Source organism: Euprymna scolopes, chromosome 5 (genome assembly GCF_053919585.1).
Source record: "Euprymna scolopes isolate OS-2025 chromosome 5, ASM5391958v1, whole genome shotgun sequence".
NCBI lineage: Eukaryota > Metazoa > Mollusca > Cephalopoda > Sepiida > Sepiolidae > Euprymna > Euprymna scolopes.
The window spans coordinates 97927512-97948049 of record NC_136486.1 but is presented as its reverse complement, the minus strand read 5'-3'; the positions used below and the strand labels follow the sequence as shown (position 1 = coordinate 97948049).

Sequence of the window (20538 nt, the reverse complement as noted above, 5' to 3'; positions counted from 1 at the left end):
CTTCAAAGATGTAAAGCTAGACTGCGGCCATCTTTACCTGTTCTCCGGCAGCGTTCAACATTGCTTGATTTTCGAACCGAATAAACATTTTTTTTACATTTAACAACTTTTTCGTACATTTGTGAATTGTAAAACAATTGTAAACAAATTGTTATATCTATCCTCAGTTAGTTAAAGAGTGGCTGATTTTACTTTTTTCTCCCCACTTTGTGGAGCTGGATTAATATATATTCATATTTAAAATATCACCTTTTGTTTAACTCTGTCGTCATGGTAAATAACACACAAGCTTATGTGACGAAATTTTTTGTTTACCTTTTTTTAACCTATCACAATTTTAATTTTTTTTCCCCCCCTGAAATGTCATTTTTAACTTTTATTCACTTACTAAATTTATTTTCACTTTATTGATGTAAATCTAAATAGAAAAAAGTAAATTTATGTATTAAAAAAATTTCTTGACAATTTTTTTTATTGTTGATTTTGAAATGTTACCATTTCTTACTGTACATTGTGTAAAACGTGATATAAATCGAGTTATAAAGATGAAAAATAAAAAATCGAGTATATTTTTGTATATTATTGTTTTGTAAAAATTGTACTATTTTGCACAATATTTTAATTTTTTTAATAAAATGTATCAAAAGTAAAACAAGCGACTTTGTTTCATTAAAGTTTTTGCATTTTTATTTGTTTTTAATTGTTTTTTTTAAAGTGTTTTCTTTAAAAAGAAATGTTTTATTGATAGAAGTTGTAAAATGTAATAATTCATATTGACTCATTCATATGCCTGCTTGTTACACGTAAAAAAATGTATTTTTGTCATAAACAAATGTATATTTTGCTAAAAAGTGTTTCACTGTTTCAATTTCATATAGAAAAAAAATATAAACAATGTAATTTAGCATCTTTACAAGGTTGTTTTCTAGTGTTAATTCATTAAATTTAAAAAAAAAATCTAAATTTTTGAGCATTATTAAAACTTTTTTGTTTTTAATTTAAATGATTTAATGTTTTGTACCACAATTATGAGTTAAATTTATTGTGAATTTTAACTAGTCGTTAAAACTCATTTTATATATTTCGATCGTAATTTCTAATTTGAAATCAAACGATCACAGCTTTCATGATTTCATTTTCATTCAAAAACATTTATAAGAACATGTTGGCGGATGCACCATTTTAACATATCGTTGAGTTCTTGAAAATGAATTTTTAAAAATCGATATGCAACTAAATGTCTACTTTGATTACAAGATGGCTTCAATATTTGGATATTTAATTTATTAATGGCGTGTACGACTAATAGATCACAGTCCGTAGAGAAAGGGAGGCTTGTCTCTTATTGTTGATAAGCCCATCCTATCTTTCAGTTTTTCTCCAACTTTGTTAGGAGTACAGACAGCACAATCTCAATAAGGAAGGCCACGCGTTTAGTTGGCCATTTTTTTTTCAATCCCAGAGTTCCCGTTTGTCTCGGGACTTTCTGTTGCTCACAACGAGAAAGACGAAAGATGGCGTCGGCCATTATTTTGTGCAAATTTTAGTGTGCAAGCAGTTGCAATTAGAGAAAAGAAGAAACAAATAAGGAATTCGAAGTTTAAAAAGAAAATCATCTTTTATTTATTTACTCAATCGAACTTATCAAAGGTATTTTATACGAAAAGACATTTATTTTTTGTTTTTCAATTTTTTTTCATTTCATGTCTCCTTCGTCATTAATGTTTTAATATCCCTCCATTTTTCAATGTCTTGTCGCCATTTTTCCTAGTTTTTTTTTTTTTTTTTCACACTCCCCTTCAATGTTTGGTTGTAGTGGCAGGATATAATCTAGCTTTGACAGAGAGAGAGGTTTCGTATATACTGTTAGAGAGGGGGAAGTTAGGAACTACTCTCTTATGTTTCAAGAGAGAGGGTAAACTAAAACTCCTCCTCTCTATATGTCTATACATGAAGGAGGAGGAGGAGTGACTTCCCCCTCCCTCTCCTATGGCAAACTGAGTTGTATCAGTGACGCCATTACTGTAAGGACCCCTTTTCATCGGAGATAATTTGTGTTTCCCCCCCTACACTAACAACAATCTTTTAGGAAAAAGGGACCGATTTTCCCTATGATAAGGTAATATTTGTTGGATTCAATCTTTTAATGTTTTATTTGAAATGTTTTTTTCGATTGTTTGTTCAGAACGCGTCTCGTTCCCACTTGGAAGTGGTCGCCATGATTGATGTCGACTCGTACTTAACTCAATTCTTGTCTACATTGTAGACCATTTTTTGATTTTAGTAAACCACGTGTAACATCCGGATTAATTAACCCATTATCACCTAATTTAATTAAATACTTGAATTACATTTAGTTTAATTTTATCATATTATAACCTTCGTTGGAGTCTGCCGTACATCACCTCTGTTGGTCATATGCTCACCGACGTTTACGCATCTTCACAACTCTTATTTAATCAAACTTAATTGATTTTAATTTAGTTGTTTAGAATTTATATTAATATTTTTAAAAAGTTTATAACACTATCATTTCTTTCAGCAATTATTTTATACCACGTGCGGTTATTCTCAGAATTAACAACACTGAGTTTTCCTCTACTTTTTTCCTACTTTATTCGAGGAAATACCATCACAAAGGGGGGCAGTTAATTTAATTTATTAAATTTAAATTTAATTGAATGAGTTTCAATTAAATTTTTGCCTAATTCAGCTCTATATAGACGTGACTTTCAAATGACCTTGAAGGTTTTTTATTCTACGTGGGACCCATTTTTGCTTTTTTCATGACGATTTTCTTTGTTTTCAGAACTTCCTTGTTATTGTTTACATTTAATTCCTTTTTTTCCTCATCCATTTAAATATTTAAAAAATAAGGTTGAAGTTTATATTCCAAATATGTGTGTGTTCATAATACTTGCTATTTCTATTACATTTACAATATATAAATGATTATTTAATATTAAAGGCCGAAAAAGGACGTGCAACACGTGTTTGTTATTGTAGCATTTTTCGACTTTACAGTTTTGATTTTATAACGTATTGCTAATATAGCCCCATCCAATAATTAAAAATATTTATCTCAAATATTTTATATATATATATATATATATATATATATAGTCAATTAACTATTTCTCTTAAATCTTGAACTTATTTAAACATATTTCCAGGAATTTGAGAATCGATATAAATTCAATTAATGTAAGGTTTTAATTACTGCTTCATTTTTATCAAACTAAAACTATTGCTTTATGTAGTGGTGAAAATATTTGAATAACATTCTTTAAATTTGATTTTTTAAAATTTATAATCACTGTCTAAATCTTAAATTCGAACTCCCCATGTCCCACCTAACTTTCTATTAAACCGTATTTTCTTATGAACCATTCAAAAAAATTATTAGAATTGCAAAGAAAAAAAAATGTGCATATATAAAATTGAAGCGAAATTTTAATATTCATTTTGGTTAAAAAATATTTAAGATCAAACCGTTTTATTTTTTTTTTAATCCATATTTACTTGACTTCTCAACAAGTCCTAGATAAAATGGTTTTTAATGTCACTAAAATGTACGCTCAGGATTGAGTGGATTCGTTTCAATCTGTGAGGATCGAGGAGAGGAAAGATAAAGTTATTTCAAGTAAGAATGTACCAGAAGTATTTGTATAACATCTTCCTTCTACAATTATTGATATATGAAAAAAAAACTCTTCTGCAAACAATGATTAGGTTTGTTTTACTATACAAATAAATTCGAAAAAGCAAATATATAACAAATGTTATCAAGGGCAAGATAAGTTAATTTTTTACCTAACTGGATATGTTTTTAAATGTGAAATGTTTATTTGATTCGAAATACAGTCATGTTGGAGGCTGGCGGCGAACAAGAAAAAATGACCACGATTTCTATGAAGACTAGATTATCACTTCAAAATAAGAAATAAACCAAAATGGTGATAGAAACTCACCCAATAAATGTCACTAACATTTACTGGGTGGGTTTCTACCACCATTTTGGTTTATTTCTTATTTTGAAGTGATAATCGAGTCTTCATGGACATCGCGGCCGTCTTGTTAGCCGGCAGCCTCCAACATTACTGATTTTTCGAATCAAACATTTGACATTAAATAAAAACACTAAAAACATATCCACTTAGGTAGAAAACCTGCCGAATATATGTCAGCCCATGTCACGGTAACATTGAGTGAGTTTCTCACAGTATTTTGTCTTTTTTTTATTTATAACTCATTTTCCCAAACTTACCGCCTCAAAAGAGTCGGCGGCCATTTTAAATTTTCCAATACATCTCTAAACAATGTGTGTTTTTCGAACTGAATAAACATGTTACATTAAATATAAACACTAAAAATATATCCAGTTAGGTAGAAAAGTAACTTATCTTGCCTCTGATAATATTTATTTGTTATATATTTGTTTTTTGACAACTTTTTCGAATCTGTGTACATTAAAACAACCCAAAATATAATATGAAGTCAATTTTATTTCAGCTAAACTACTTCATGGAATAAAAATGCATTTGCACTACTTAAAATTGCCACTGCTTGCTTAGCTTCTCAACTAGATACAAAGAGCATCGATTTTGGTATCTAGTTTTTTTTTTTTTTTTCCTGCATTAAAAATATCGGGAAAATCCAGCTCCAAAAAAATCCACTGTAGCTTGGGACAAAAATTACGCTTGAAATGATTTCTCCTTCGCTGACTGAGGACAGAAAGTGTAGGATGCTTCTATCCAAAAGGTTTTACGTTTTATCGAATACTGTTTGCTGAAAAAAAAAGTTAGTATATTAAGAAACCGCAAAAAAATTGTTTTAAAAATAAAATAAAATTTCTTTTGTTAATCATATTTAAGTTGATTTTATAAATAAAAAATATAATAATTACCGATTCAAACATCTATAAATCTAAAGAAAAACAATTTTATGGTTGCATCAACTAACATCTATAAATGCGAATTAATTTAGTTTAGCGACTGTTCTATTTTCTTGCTGAACACAATTCGATCAATCCTATATACTGTTTGGCCATTTTTATTTAGTTCATTTTCAAAACCTGAATATATGAAACTTTTTTTCTTGGTCAGTCAGTATGTAAATGAGTTGATTATAATATTCCCAGAAAGACTCCATACTTCCATAAAAATCGTTCGGAATAACTTAACATGTAGCTATCATTCAAAGATCTTAAAATAGTCACCTATTTGTATACGTATTAAAATGTCTGGACATATTTTTAATACGGATATAAATAGGTATTCAGAAAAAGTCTGGACATTTAAAAAAAAAAAAAAAAAATCTCTGATCTAAGCGTAACCAGTATAAAACAATCTTAAAATTATTTTATTTTTATTTTTATTTTTTAACTATTACTCTATAAATACGAGGCTTATAGAAACCCAATGGAAGTTTGCTTTGCAGTATACGGAAATTAAAATGAAAATAACCTAGATTACAAAGTCAAGATGTCACCGTCTTGGTAAAGAAACTAATCGTTAACAAAACAATTTCTAGTAGTAGTAGTAGTTTTAGATTAGAGATTGCGTAGGCAAAATTAATGGCAGGAGAATTTATCATTTCTTCCATAATGTAAACGAGGGGGAGACAACTGCGCCGGAGTTATCTCCCCCTGATATTTAAATAAGACTATTTGTGCCTAAATTTGTTCGTTCTTATTTTTCAATTTTATATTGTAAAAATTTTGCCATCAATAAATTATATATCTAATACTATTTAGTCTTACAATATCTTGTCCAATTTTTAAATTCATGTTAATCTTTTGGCCGTTTAAATAAATATTTTTTAACTTTTTTTTTTTTTTTTTTTTTACGTTGGTAATATTTTTACAGAAAGTATTTTACTTGAAAATGGAGTCTTGAAGCTTTTAGAAATTTTTTTTCAAATAAATAATTTAATATATATTTTCTTATATATAAATATTCCTCTCTCTTAATTATATCCGCCATTTGCCTTAATACTAATCGTTCGGTATTTACGTTATTTGCCCGTCCTGACACCATCTAAAGCATTCGTGTCCATGTGAAAAGTCTACACCATGACGAGCAAAATATCGGTTTTATTATAAATAGAATATATCCACATAACATTATCCATATAGGATTTTAAATATGAAGGAAGCCTGTAACGTCGTAGCTCTTAGAAATATGTTTAAAAAAAAAAAAAGGGGGGGGGTGCTTATTCGGATAGCCACTTACGGCAGTAAACAAAAATGAAGAAAAACTTCGTGTGTACCTACTTAAGGAATTAAGATAGTATGTTCCAAAAATTGACCAAGTAATAATTTAAAAAAATTTTTTTTTTTTTTTTTTTTTTTCGGAAACAACTTCAACTTTGCCGTTTTTTACCTTGTAAGAAGGCCGAAGCCATTTTAATATTCTTCAAAGTTTGTTTTTAACTTATATAAAATGATTCGGGTTTGTATTACTATACAGATAGATTCGAAAAAAAATGGTTAAAAAAACAAATATATAACAAAATGTTATCAAAGGCAAGATAAGTTACTCTTCTACCTAACTGGAAAAGTTTTTAGTGGTTTTACTCACTTAAAAACGTAATTAGTTCGAAAATCATGCAGTGTTTATCCAAACAAAAAGACAAATAGCGGCGTACTTATCCATATAGGATTTTAAATATTCCACAGGAGACAGTAAGTTTGGGAAAACGAGTTCAAACAAAATATATAAAATACTGTTATAAACTCAATATGTTACCGTGACATAGGCAGACATCTATGACCAATTTTAAAAAAGTATTTTCATAATTAAAAGTATTTGTGGCTGACGTACACGACACGAGTGAGGCGAGCCGCGAGCCCCCCCCCCCCCCCCCCGTAGCAAAATACGCATCGGCTTCGATGCTGTACGTGGCGTTCGAGGGAGTGTTCATTATTCTGAAAAGGAAAGAATTTTGGAGTGCGTACTGCGTGGCTGCGTGGCCTTTTTTTTTTTTTTTTTAATTTTTATTTTGGCTTGAACTTTGCGCTTTTCGGATTATTTTGTTTTATGTTGTTAAAATTATATTTTCTTACGCAGATAAACTGTAAAAGTACCCTATTTCCCCCGCCCTCATCGATACGGAGAAAAAAATTGTTATTCTTTTTACGACTTGCCCAGCGTAATATAAACACCTAACCACACCATGTTAAGAACGGCTTTCGGAATATCCCCCCAATCCTCCTCCAACCTCCCCATGCTAAGAATGGCTTTCAAGGTTGGGTAGGGGTGGGTGTAGTGTTTATTCCGAAAACCGTTCTTAACATAGGGAGGTTGGGGTATTTATAATACGCTGGGTCATGTCGTAAAAATTTACCAAAAAAAACAAAAACAAAATATATATCCAGAAACAAAAAAAACAAAACAAACAACATATAATAAAATAATCCACGCTCTCTAGAACGCTGTGGAACAGCGGAACCGATGCGGATGCGTATTTCTTTATCGGGGCCTCACGTCCGCCAAAAAAAAATTAAAAAAAAATTTTTTGGGAAAACAAAAACTACGTTTTTAATTTAACGAGTAAACAAAGTGCACCTTTTTCTGTATAAGTTTTAGTTTTTTTATTTATTTCTTTTTCAGGGGGTGGGGGAGAAAAGCGAAGTAAATTTCAAGTTTTCAAAAAATGTGAATAAAAACGTGTATAAATTGTAAAAGTAAACATTTAGTTTTTAATTATACCTTATCGCGAACCCAAATTCGTCGGTCGATAACAGGGGAATATTTTTGTGTGACACCGGCCACAGTTTTTTAGCAGAGCTAGTCTTTCGCAGTGCGAAAATTACGGCTAAAATCTCAGAACTCTACATTAGCACCCATTTTTAATTAAACTGACATTAACAGTAGGTTTCGTTAAATATATCAGGGGAAATATATATTATTTACCCCCCCCCTTTACATTTCATGTTACGAAAACTAAACAAAATAAATTTAGGTTCATAAAAATTGCAACATTTTATAAAGCTGTTTAAATATATAACCATTACATACATCATACACATTTGTCTGTATTGTCTTTACTTTTAATTGCTCCCATAAGTGCCAATTTGAATAAAGCACCAAAAGTTAGTATAATCATTTCCGAATTGCCATCGTTTTTTAACTCGTGTATTCTCTAAAAAATAACTAAAGTGGTCTACGTTATATCTGCATTATTCATATTGTTCAAAGAGACCTATTGATTTAAATTAAAAAAAAAAACAAAACTACTGTATTGTTTGGTCATTGAATTATTGAACCAAATTATTATAAACCTATGTAAAATTATTGGATGTAAATAGTTTACAAAACTTTCGTGCATGAAGATTTACACAAAATTTAATCTTTTTTTGTTATTTGATAGTTTAAATGCTTACAAATTTCGAAGGGTCAGAATTTTTTTTTTTTCACATAATTAGAGAAAAAAATGTGCTAGGCTTAAGTTAGATTCGACAGATTGATTTGTTAAATATGTAATTTAAGCCAAAACAACAGTATTTATTTTAATTGTTATGTTGAAAATAGTAATATATCTAAAAATTACGAAAGTTCGAGTAGAACTGATTGTGTTTTTAGTAAAAAAAAGTAAAAATAAAAAAGTCTGTCGCTATCGGCTAAAACAAAAGGGGAGATATGTGCCTTGTATTTGCAATCTTCAAGGTGTTCACATGTAGAGAAAATGCCATTTCCCCTCATTTTTATGTAAAAATTACTTTTAACCATAAATAATTTTCTACTCGCTGAATTTTTGTAATATTTCGATATATTACTATTTTCGACATGACAAGTAAGTACTGTTTTAAGCAAATACATTTTACAATAATCAATCTATCGACTCTAAACAAGCACAAAAACGTATTCTAGTTAATTTATTTAAACAAAATATTATTTTAAAATTTGTTTTATTACAATAATAATCGATTAATAGTAAATAATCGTCTAAATAATTCAACACACACACACATATATATATATATATATAAACATGTCTTAGGGTTTAGGAAAAAAAAAGGATTTCAACAAAAGAACATTTTATGCATGTTTTAAACCAACGCATTTCGAGGGAAAGCATTACGTGTTATAGCAAAATCATTATAAATATAAAAAATTATCTAGTAGAGAAATAATTACAAGTAACAATAGAATTTATCGAGTTTTATCTATGTTTTTATGTGCTGATTTATCTTCCTTGAATTAAATTGAGGGTCCACCATTTTTAAACAGATTGTAATTGATTATAGATGCTTTTTTTTTTTGTGTTAAAAATATAAATAGCACATCTACTAAATCATTTTTCGTAATTTAAAAAATTTATACTAATTTCTACAAACGTAACTTTTTCACCTTAAATGCATTGGTTTAAAAGGTAGGTGCTCATTTAGAATTGCACTTAATAATAAAAAAAAAAAGAATAAAATACGGAAAGGGATTTAGTAGAAAAGCCAACAAACAAACAAACAAAAAGGGGGGCAAAAATTAAAATAAATGTTACAAAAGGTAAGATAAGTTGTTCATCTACCTACATGAATAAGTTTTATGTATTTTAATGTTTTAAAGCTTTTATTTGGTTAAAAAAACATAGTGACATGGTGGTAAGTTAAATGGACAAAAACATGCTGTCTTTGGAGTGTCTATAATGTCTCGAAAGTCCAAATATAAACAAAATTCTGATAGAATTCCATCCAAAAAGTCTGACCGTTATTGGATGGAATTCTATCAGTATTTTGTTTATGTTGATTAAATCCTATTTTTGTCACTCAAATTATTCAAAGTGCATGGGTTTCGAGACTACATGCAAATAACTTTGGGACTAATACAGCTTTTGAACCAGACAAAATTGAATTCTCGTTCAGCTTTTTCCAACTGTTTATATAAACCAGTGGTTCCCAACCACTGTGCTGCGAAGAGATTATAGGTGGAAGTTACAAGTTGCTTTAGGTGGAAAACAGCTTTTATATTGTTAAAACCAAAGTTGTTTGTATTATTAAATACTAACATATTATTACTCAATTGATGTTAACACTAAAATATAAAAAAAATAATGTGTATTAACTCGTTTGTTTAAATTGTTGGGTATTTTAAATTTTTTGATAATAATAAACATTGATTTATGCTTTATATCTTCCATGTATCTCGTTTATATCAACAGATTCTTTGTTGTTTCTTATTTAATATTTAGGTTTTGTAAAATAAGCTTTTAATAGGAAAAATAAAAAAAAACATGATTAAATATGATGGAAGTTTACTTTCATGATTTTTTTTTTTTCAATTTTAGATTCAATTCATTCTTAATTTATAGACAAGTTTCTAAGAAGAAGAAGAAGAAAAAAAACGATGGTGACAACAATAATTCTACAACTTCATTTAAAAATAACAAAAGTTCACCGGTTGTTTTGTAATGATTACTTGAAATTTGCATTCCACTCGAATGGAGATACACAGATTCCTTCTTCACTATGTTTTCTAATGGAGCAATGGTTCCAAGTAAGATGAAAAGACATTTTACTACTAATCATCCAAGCTTTCAAACTAAAAATGTTGATTATTTCCAACGCAAAGTCAACTATTTTAGAAAACAATAACTATCAATTAGCTTCATATGAGGTGGCAGAAATGATTGCAAATCAAAGTCACATATTCTTGCAGAATCAGTGATCTTCTAACATTCAAAAAGATGGTGAAAATTATGCCTGTCAATAAGGTTGAACCAGAAAATTAGCAAGCTTCCTCTTTCAAACAATACAATTCAAAGGATGATTCTTAACTTGTTAGAATGTAATATTCAAATTTCAAAATAGTCCGTTTGCTCTCCAAATCGATGAATCCACTGACATCTGTAATCATGCACAGTTAATTGCATTTATACGTGTCATCGATGAAGATGCCATAATTAATCAATTTCTATGCTTCAAGCAGTTATTCACAACTACAAAAGGTCAAGATATTTGTGATACAATCAATATGTCTAGAAAAATATGGCTTATCATGGGACTTATGCATGGGAATATATATCGATGGAGCACCATGGTCTGTTCTGTTAAAGGTTTCACATCTTTAGCGGAAAAACAAAATCCTAACATTGTGCGAACTTATTGTTTTTTATACAGAAGTTTTAGTTTCGAAGATAGCAAAAAATGAACTAAAGGATGTGTTGAATCAAGTGATTGAAATGGTAAATTTAATAAAAACTTGGCCGATGAAGTCCAGAATTTTTAAGTTACTGTGCAAGGATATAGATTCTCAACATGTTCGTTTACTATTGCACACAGTAGTAAGATGGTTGTCGATGGGAAAGGTGCTATCTTGAGTAAATGAACTTCGGAAAGAACTTCTTATTTTTTTGATAATGAAAAACTTGATAGATTTTATAAATACCTGAAAAATGAATTGTGGATGTCCAAAATAGAGTACTTGAGGAATATTAGGACATCTCAATAGTCTGAACAGCAATATGCATGGCAGAAATGAAAACATTCTTATGGCGACAGATAAATGAGTTACTTTTAAGAAGAAAATTGCAATATGGAAGAATAGAATGAAGGTGGACGATTTGAATATGTTTCCAGGAGTTTGCAAAACCTACCAAGATGATTCCCATTATTAGTGAACATTTGTCATGTTAAGAAAATAAAATTGAATATTTTCACCCAGTCAGCATTGAAAATCGATTATCAATCTTTCCAGTTTTGAGTTACGTGAAGAGGAAGAATTAGCAAGCCTTTCCAGTAAAGAAGCACCAGGCACAACTGTCCCACTGACATTCACTGTTATTATTCTATACCAGTTATTGAATACAGGATATGTTTTATTTATGTGAATAAAAATTTTCCTTATTTGGTTGTTTTTATTTTTATTAACTGCAAAAAGGCTTTATGAGTAGAAAATATTCACTTTTTGTGATAGGTGTGCCGCCAAAATTTAAAGAGCTCAATAGTGTGCCGCCATATAAAAAAGGTTGGGAACCACTGGCATAAACAGTCGGATGAGGTTGAAGTACTTATCCAATCAGAAAACATGGAAAGCAATTGGTGATTACTAAATGAATGAAAATGGGATGAAAAAACAAATAATCAACAAATATTTGTTACTAAGCGTAATAAAAAGTTTAGGGTAAAACAAACAAAAAATGGTTCGATTTTTCTCTCGTTCAAATATAAAAGTGCTTTCCTTATTATTTTTGCCAAAAAAATACTTTTCATAAAAATTAACATACAGTTTTTTTTTTTTTGTTGTTGGAATGCTGGTTTATTTAAATTTTGATGCCAGTTCGTTTTTATTTGACCTTTCTGGCTGTTTATGAAATTCTACATCGACAAAATTCAGTTCAAAACGTGTGTAACAATACCAAAATTTTTTTTCATTAAAACTATGTTTTAGTAAAATAATAAATAGCAAGTTTCATCGTACCCGTTAAACAGCGAAAATGAAAAGTTGATCGGAAAAAATAATGATAGTCCTAATTCTCTAGTTGAATAACAAAGAGAACCATTTTATTTTATAAATAGTATATGCAAAAAGTAAAGAAAACATTATTTTAACCATTTTTTTTTTTTTTCAGTTGAAAAAATCTTTAATCCCACAATATTGAGAAAATTGTGAACTTGAGTTATTTGCCCTTAGCTTCGTTCTTGTCTCGTCTAAAATGACTTTTTTTCTGTGTAGTTTTCATTTCGGTGTTTCATATGCACAATGAAATTCATTATACTTTACTATTTTTAATAAGTTCGTTGGTAGCAATGACAAACTCAATTTCACTCTAAATAATTTTAGCGACTGAGTAGGATTTAAGTTCTTGTTTATTGAATTCGGCTTTTTTGACATTTTGATGAAACGCTTCTCTCTTTTTACCAAAAATTGACTTTGAATCCAATGTGTGTGTGTATCTCTTCCCTTCTTTACAACCCCATTTTTATAGAAGAGATGTTGCTAGTCTCTCTTTACTCTATTATTATTTGCATGGGAGTACTTGACTGTGCTCCAGTCTTTTGTTTCTCTTTGTGAGACATTCACAGCAAGAACTTGTCTTTCTATCACAATGAAAGGATTTTCCTTTCTCCCCCATGCACTTAGCTGTAAGTAAAATTTTTATGAATAGAGCTTCTTTTCAAGGACTTCCCACCTGTAGAACACATTGCAGCAGGACTGCTCCCCTGCATCTTTAAATTTTAAATATTTAAATATTGACAAATTCTTGTCATGGACATCAAACACAGCTCATACCATTGATAATATTAATACTCCCATGATATTATTCATTTTTCGGCTGGCAATCATTCCTGCCTCATAAAACCTTTATTCTCAAGAGGTCTGTGGCTTTGATAAATGCTGATTCCAATAAACACATATGTAAATTAAATAGCAAAATAAGTCTCTTTTTTCTTTAACAAAGGGGTCACCACATATCAAGGCCCTGGGACCAATCGACGATAAGGGTTAATGAGTGTCTGTTAGTCAATGGGACAATATCATAGTAACTAGTTAGCAGTGGAAATTTAATAAATTGGATTACTAATGGGGATGGCTTATCAAGAACTTGTTTACATTGGACTTGAAAATGACCATATTGTAATCAGCTGGAAAACGGGCAAACGGAAGAGAGTTCCACAGGCATACAGTTCTAAGAAAGAAGCTTTGTTCAAAGAATAATGCAGCAGATAACAAAAAGCAAACATATATATACATGCATATATACGGCATCATCACGTTGACACACTCGTTTTCATTAGATCACCAAAGTTAAGCAGCATTGAACGGTGATGATTTTGGTATACTAGATGCTGTATGTAGGATGACTTCGACACCACCATGCAAAACTGCAAAAACCTAACGTTATCTCCCCTGACAGAGATATACAGGTGATTGGGAACTGCCTATGAATATTCCCTTGACACTTTCTCTTTTGGAGAGAGCGGGTTCAACCTGTGAATGTAACAAACAAAAGCAGACAAATGATAGAAATGTTAAAGTTCGTAAAGTGTTAGTGATACCTTGGCTGCTGATTATTCCTTTTATACATGATCCTCCCAGACCAGTCTGGGAGGATCATGTATAAAAGGAATGTCATCCTGTAATTAAAGCTTCTTTCATCTTTTCAAAAAGACTAACTGAAGACGAAACTGGTGGAAGACTGTGAGATGGTGATCTTTGTTCAAAATCACAGACCAGTGGATGGAAAATATTGAAATAACTAATTATATCTTTTCAATCCGTGTTCTTATACGTCTGAACACCTTGCGTGCTTACCATCAGACTATCTTTTTCTAGCACTCTCTTTTGGAACCATGTGACGTAATATCTGTTTCTAGTACATTGCCACAGCCTAAAAATTGTTCAATTCTACAGATCATCAACTTGACCTCATTTAACCATTCAGTGGTTTTCTGTTATTCACAACAAACTAAATTATATACTAATGGACCTATTTGCTCAATATCAAACACAACGACACATTGGTAGGGTAGGAGGTTCCTCGCATCTTTTTAGATTTTTACAAGTGGCGGACACAGGATAAACACATTGCAGCATCTTGGCTTTATATAGCTTTTCTTCCTTCTTATATAAACACTAGCCTAGATGGCTGGCGTTTCCCGGGTGTTTGGAGGTGTGTGTTGAGCAAAAAAAAAAAAAAAGAAAAAAAAGAAAGAAAGAAAAAGCAGTAGTAGACAAGCAGGCTCGAATCCGTACTGCGAAGGAGGAAAAGAATGTGGAAGAAGAAAAAATGTGATGTCTTTGCTGTTGTGTCCATCACTAAACCGGAAGTGGTGAAGGTTTAAATTAAGGCTAGTCAATTGAAAAGAGGGGATAACTTTTGAAAATATCGGCGAAAAAAGCGACCCCCCCCTCTAGAAAAGTGCCCAATTAAAGGTGAATGAATTTATGTTTTTGGCCAATTTTTCGATATTTGTCAACCAAAGGGTTGAGCTTCAAAACAATATCGATCTTGTGAAAATCCATTACCTCTGTTGAAAGTTTTAGCCATACATACATACATATATACATACAAACAAACATACATTTAAACAGACAGGTTAGATTTATAAATAAACATGATCATCTTTGTATCTTTCAATGGTGAAAATTTAATTTTGAGTATTTTCTTAATTTTTTTTTTTTTTTTTTTTTCAGATTTTCTTTTTCTTTTTATTCTTAGAAAGCATATGAATTTCACAGAATCTGGTTTAATAACAACATCAACACTAACCCGAGCGCAGACGACGAAAAACGATGCTGTATAACAGCAATACATTCCTCCTTCGTATGGTAACACAAAACTAAACATGGCATTTAGTAAACTGGAAGAAGAAGAAAGCAGTGCTTCAGAGTCTGGCTCTGGTAATTCCAGGTAAATCTTTTGCTCATCTAATTTTATATATTAGGAATTTCAATATTATTTTCAGATTCCAATTCAATTACAGATTCTGGTACTTTAGAAATCTCTAAATATTTAGCTATAGAGTTATTTTTTTTCCCCGATTACTGAAAAAATATATGTAAAATGTGCAGATATTTTCTCAAAGGTAAAAATACATTTTTGAGTGATGGTGTATAAATTTTATTACTATTGGTAGTTTGAAAACAGTAAATATTTATTTCTACTATCAGCAGTGCAACATTTTGTTCTAAACTGAATTAAATAAAAAAAAAAAACATGATAATTAATCATTTTAGGCATCAGAAAATAGGTATAGATTTTTCTGATACTGTTTCTAATACCCCAAAAAGTTATGATTTTTTTCAATCCCGATTAATTGTCCCGATACTAATATATATATATATATATATATATATATATATATATATGCCTTCAGGGTGCATTTGTCACGATCATGGGACCAAATATGTAATACTACCCTGGATGGGTTCTCATCGTATACATGGGTAAGAAAATCTACACTGACCCTAAGTCCCTGTGGCAATACTTTTATCTTTGTCTAGTGGTAGACCCTTCAAGGGTAACCAGACTCACTGGTCACTGGAAAATACCGCTCAGGGCACACAAAATGTTCATGACCCTTAGTCTGTGTGGCAATAGTTTTGCACTCTGGTTGCCCGTTCGTTGGTTTGACATCATGTTGAATTCCTTTTCATAGATGCTCTGGTGTTGCTGGTATATCACTTTTATCAGTGCAATCTAGATTGGTTGTGGTGTTTGTGCTGTAATCAACTGGAATTTTAAATCAAACAATGCAATAATAACTCAAGAGATCATTTTTTTAATAAACGATAATAATTATTCATAAGATATTTAAGGGTACATTTTGTGCAAAGGAAAGTTAATTCTTTGGGTTCTTAATGGTTTCATGATGCAGGATGTTTTCAACTTAGATTCATTCAGACAGCTTCTTAATCAGGAGTAAGAGTTTAGCTCTTCTGAGGTTTCTGGCCCCCTCTGGGCAGGAGCCCAAGGTGATACGTACTCTTCAATACCAGTCAGCAAATCCTCTGAATTTCCAAAACACAATGGTTTTCTATTGAACCCCAATTTTGACCACTATCTCCTTGAGACCAACACCCCCTCCTCTGTCGCCTGGGGACCACTTCCTCCTTCTCCGTTGTTTTTCTCTTCTCTTTTCTTCTGAATCTCTTTTCTCTCTCCATCCTAAACCATATTTCTCCTCAATTCTCTTTTCCTCTCTTCCCTCCTCTCTCTCCAACTCATTTTTCTTTTAAAGAAACTCTACCAGCAGTAATACCCCTCGATCTTTCAACCCGATTCCCATCACGATACTTAAAACACGTGGCCCAATAACAATTTCTTCCCAGATATCAAAGTGGACCTCCTGTCACCAATGCTAACTTCACCCTGTTGAGAAGTTTCCTTTCTGTCCACCATATTGGCAATAATTGTACCTATTGTCCACCATATTGGCAATAAAAACATATTCCGGACTTTGGAGAAAAGAATGAATTTCTTAAACCTCATGTTAAACCCCCACCTAACCCTTAGCCTGTAAGTAGGGTTAATTGGTGCTACCTGAACATGCAACATGGTGACATATATAATGTACATAAAATCATAATACTTTCTTTTTAGTAAGATAGAGGGTTTACCAAGTGTTTCCTGGTAATGAATGAAAACCTCTGTCTACTCTTGCTCCCATCTCTGAACCCTATACTACTATTTTTATAATGTTCAGTAATTTTAAAGATTTTCTTTTTCTATATTTACATCATTTATTTATTTGCAACTACTACTACACCCCCTTCCTCTTTCCCCTCTCCGCACCACTTCTCCTTTCATGATTTAGAATGTTTTGAGATAAGGATTTATAATTTTAATTATTTGTACTATTGTTCTCATTGTGGATGTTATTTTTATATTTCGGCCAATGTAATCTGTGACCTTTGGGTGTGTCTTGCCAAACATAAGAAATTGTGTGTTGAATTCTAATCCACATAACATAAAAATTTCACATATTACATTTTTTTCGTAGTAGGAATGATTCACAAAGATCATCATAAACAGTAAATCAGCTTTGGCTAAGCATACCGTTTACTGCTGTCTTAAAGGAATTCTTTTTACAATGGAAGTATTCAATTTTCAAAATGTGAAATTCTTGCTGGATATGCAGAAATAATAAATGTAAAGAAATAAAAAAGAGGATAGAAAAGTTCCTGTCTTCAATAACTTTATAAAGGAATAATATTCAGAATATTGTTTAAAAATATATAATCATCTAACATTTTGTTACAGGATTTTATTTAGACTGATATGGCTTTCAAAATATATATAATAATTCCAGTATGCATAACGCTTTTAATAAATTGTAACATTTTAAAGTATATTTTTATTATTAATATATGACATTAAACCGCATCTGGTGGTGAACTTCTAATTCAGGAACTTTATAAAGTATAGAGTCACATCATTCTTAGGTTTACTATCAATAAATATAAAAGCAAAAATGTATGTATGTATGTGTGTTCGCTTTTTCTGTGTGTCTACAAAAGGCTTCTTTCAGAGAAGCGGTCGGTCGGTTCACAACTTTTTAAAACTTTTTATATCACATACAAATCGTAATATCTCACACTTAACAACGAAGCTCGCCTGTCTATTTAATTTGGTCGATTTCGGGAAGATAAATATTCAATATTTGTCACTCGCCACATGTAGGTTAGACTTTTTCCTATAACATCTTGGGGGCGAGGAAAAAAGCATTCAGCAGTAAATGAAATCCCGCAGTCAAACTGACCTCGTTAACTCATTAAAACGAGCACCTGCTAAATCCAACTAATTAAATAAATTCAAACGTGTTTCCGTAAGCATGTCGTGGTGGGGCAATGGTTAACGTCGCACGGTTTTTTTTGTTCACAACTTTGCCTCAAGAGTTCGGGTTCGATCCTCATAGTTAATTTTTTTTTTTAACCCCCTCAAACACCCGGGCAACGCCGGGTACCCCTCGCTAGTGTAATATAAAATAGTAGAATTTTCATTTGCAAAAACGATGAATCTCTGTAAGTTTTTATTAGAAAGAATTATTGGACTGGATTTAATTTATAATTAACCAGCCTGGGTGCCCAGGTGTGTTTGGTGGTGTGTGTTGAACAAAAAAAAAGTTGTAGCAGGCAGGCAGGCAGGTTTGAACCCGTACTGCAAAGGAGGAAAAGAATGTGTAAGAAAAAAATGTGACATCTTTGCTGTTGTGTCCATCGCCAAACTAGAAGTGACAAATGTTTAAATTAAGGCTAGTCAATTGAAAAGAAGGAATGACTTTCAAAAATAAAGGTGAAAAAAGTGTCCCCATCCCTGTAGAAAAGTGCCCAGTTGAGGCTGAAGAAATTAATGTTTTTAGCCAATTTTTCGATATTTGTCGTCCAAGGGTCGAGCTTCAAAATGATACTGATCTCGTAAAAAATCCATCACCTCTGTCGAAAGTTTTAGGAAGGCATACAAATATGCATGCATACATTTAAAAATACGGATGAGATTTATATTATAGATGCAACTGATTGGAATTTCAGTGTGTGAAATTGCTTTTAAAAAAACTATGATTTCACTTTTTAAAATGCCTCTAGTAAATCATGACATTTTTAAGTGCATTATTATTATTTATTGATGTTTGTGCGTGCATATACATAAAAGTAGTAGCGTTTGTGTGTCTGTGTGTACAACTCTCCTCCTACAGCGCACATCACTGAACCAATCATGACCAAACCTGGCATGATGATGGCCTCCCATCTAGGGATGCTGCACACCATTTTCCAAGGTAAAGGTCAAACGTCAAGGTCATAGCATATGTAGTAAGAGTCATTTTTGTTGTAGAGCAATTCTTTTTTTATTATACTCTCCTATAGCCTACACCACTGAACCGATCATGACCAAACATGACATGATGATGGTCTCCGACCTAGAGATGGTGCACAACATTTTTCAAGGTGAAGGTCATATTTGCTGCGGCTCTTCATAAACTCCCCCACTTGGAGATTTTTAGTTTTCCTGCTTTCCAACTGACTACAATATGGTCATCTTCAAGTCCGACGTGAACAAGACTTTATTAATCCAATTTACCAAATTTCCACTATTAACGATTACTACGATATTTTCTCATTGACTACCGTACACTCATTAACCTTTATCCTCGAGTGGCCTCCAGTCTTGATGAGTGGTGACTCCTTTGAAAAAAAAAAGTACAGGTGAAGTAAACCAGAAGATAAAGGCCAGACTGGTACAATAAGTATGTTAAAAAACTTGTCAGTATATTCATTAAGAAATCATAAACCAGTTAAACGCTCACATTTATGTAGAAATTTGTACTTGAGTGTTCAGCAAAGTTCAGCGCAAATGTGGTTATCTTTGCTAGTATATATATGTGTGTGTGAGATCTACAGACAGCTGTTTTAATGTGGCATGCTCTCATTCCATCAGTCATGACTGGGTAGATGTTTTAAGTAATTCGTAATTATATTCTTAATATTGAGCCTCCAGGAGAGTGTCACTTTGAACTGGGTTCACTTAGTACTTGTTTAGAGGTTGCCAGATGGCATAGTCTTGAGAAGGATCGGAGTTTTAAGTTTTCGCCTGACCAAAGCATACTGTGTGTTAATACCCACAATGCTGCATACCCACAACCAGCCTTTGAGACTTTACACGACCGGTCGCCACAGTCGATTGAAAATTCTTTGGGGCGACTAAAAATCGTAAATCACTAGCCCGCCAGTCGATAAAATTTCTTTAAATAAAGAAACGGGAAAAACTCATTTATTTTACGATTCTCAAATATGCGGTGACTTAGAATGACCAATGTCTCATCATTTGTGAATTCTTTCGTCTCTAGCTGTGAGACCGTTGGAATATTGTATTGAAAAAAGAGTGGTCACGCTAAAAGTCAACAAGAGGTCAAATTTACACATTCGCCGTGTAGTCAAAATGTCGCCTTCATTTAGCTCTCTGATTTTGAAATTCATTTGGAAAAAAAATTCTTCGACGCTACAACTACATACACTTCATGCTTACAAAAGTAAAGACGAACATTTGAAAGAGGAAAAAAACGCATCGTTCCGTCAAGCATCCGAAGAAATGATTCTTCTA

At 31.5% G+C, this 20538-nt stretch overlaps 1 protein-coding gene across 5 annotated transcripts in view; it reads left to right on the top strand.

Moving 5' to 3' along the window:
* The first annotated feature begins 1371 nt into the window (after positions 1-1371).
* LOC145276932 (ATP-dependent chromatin remodeler CHD1-like) overlaps positions 1372-20538 on the top strand; it is a 124038-nt gene continuing 104871 nt past the window's right edge. For 2 of the 5 annotated variants that reach the window (XM_080128411.1, XM_080128409.1), the window contains exons 1-2: positions 1372-1650; positions 15135-15351. In XM_080128411.1, the coding sequence (XP_079984537.1) occupies positions 15287-15351 (65 nt within the window). In that variant the 5' untranslated portion in view covers positions 1372-1650; positions 15135-15286. Of the gene's footprint in view, positions 1651-1958; positions 2120-15134; positions 15352-20538 lie in introns of those variants that run through there. The other 3 variants (XM_080128408.1, XM_080128410.1, XM_080128412.1) reach the window with 3 other exon arrangements.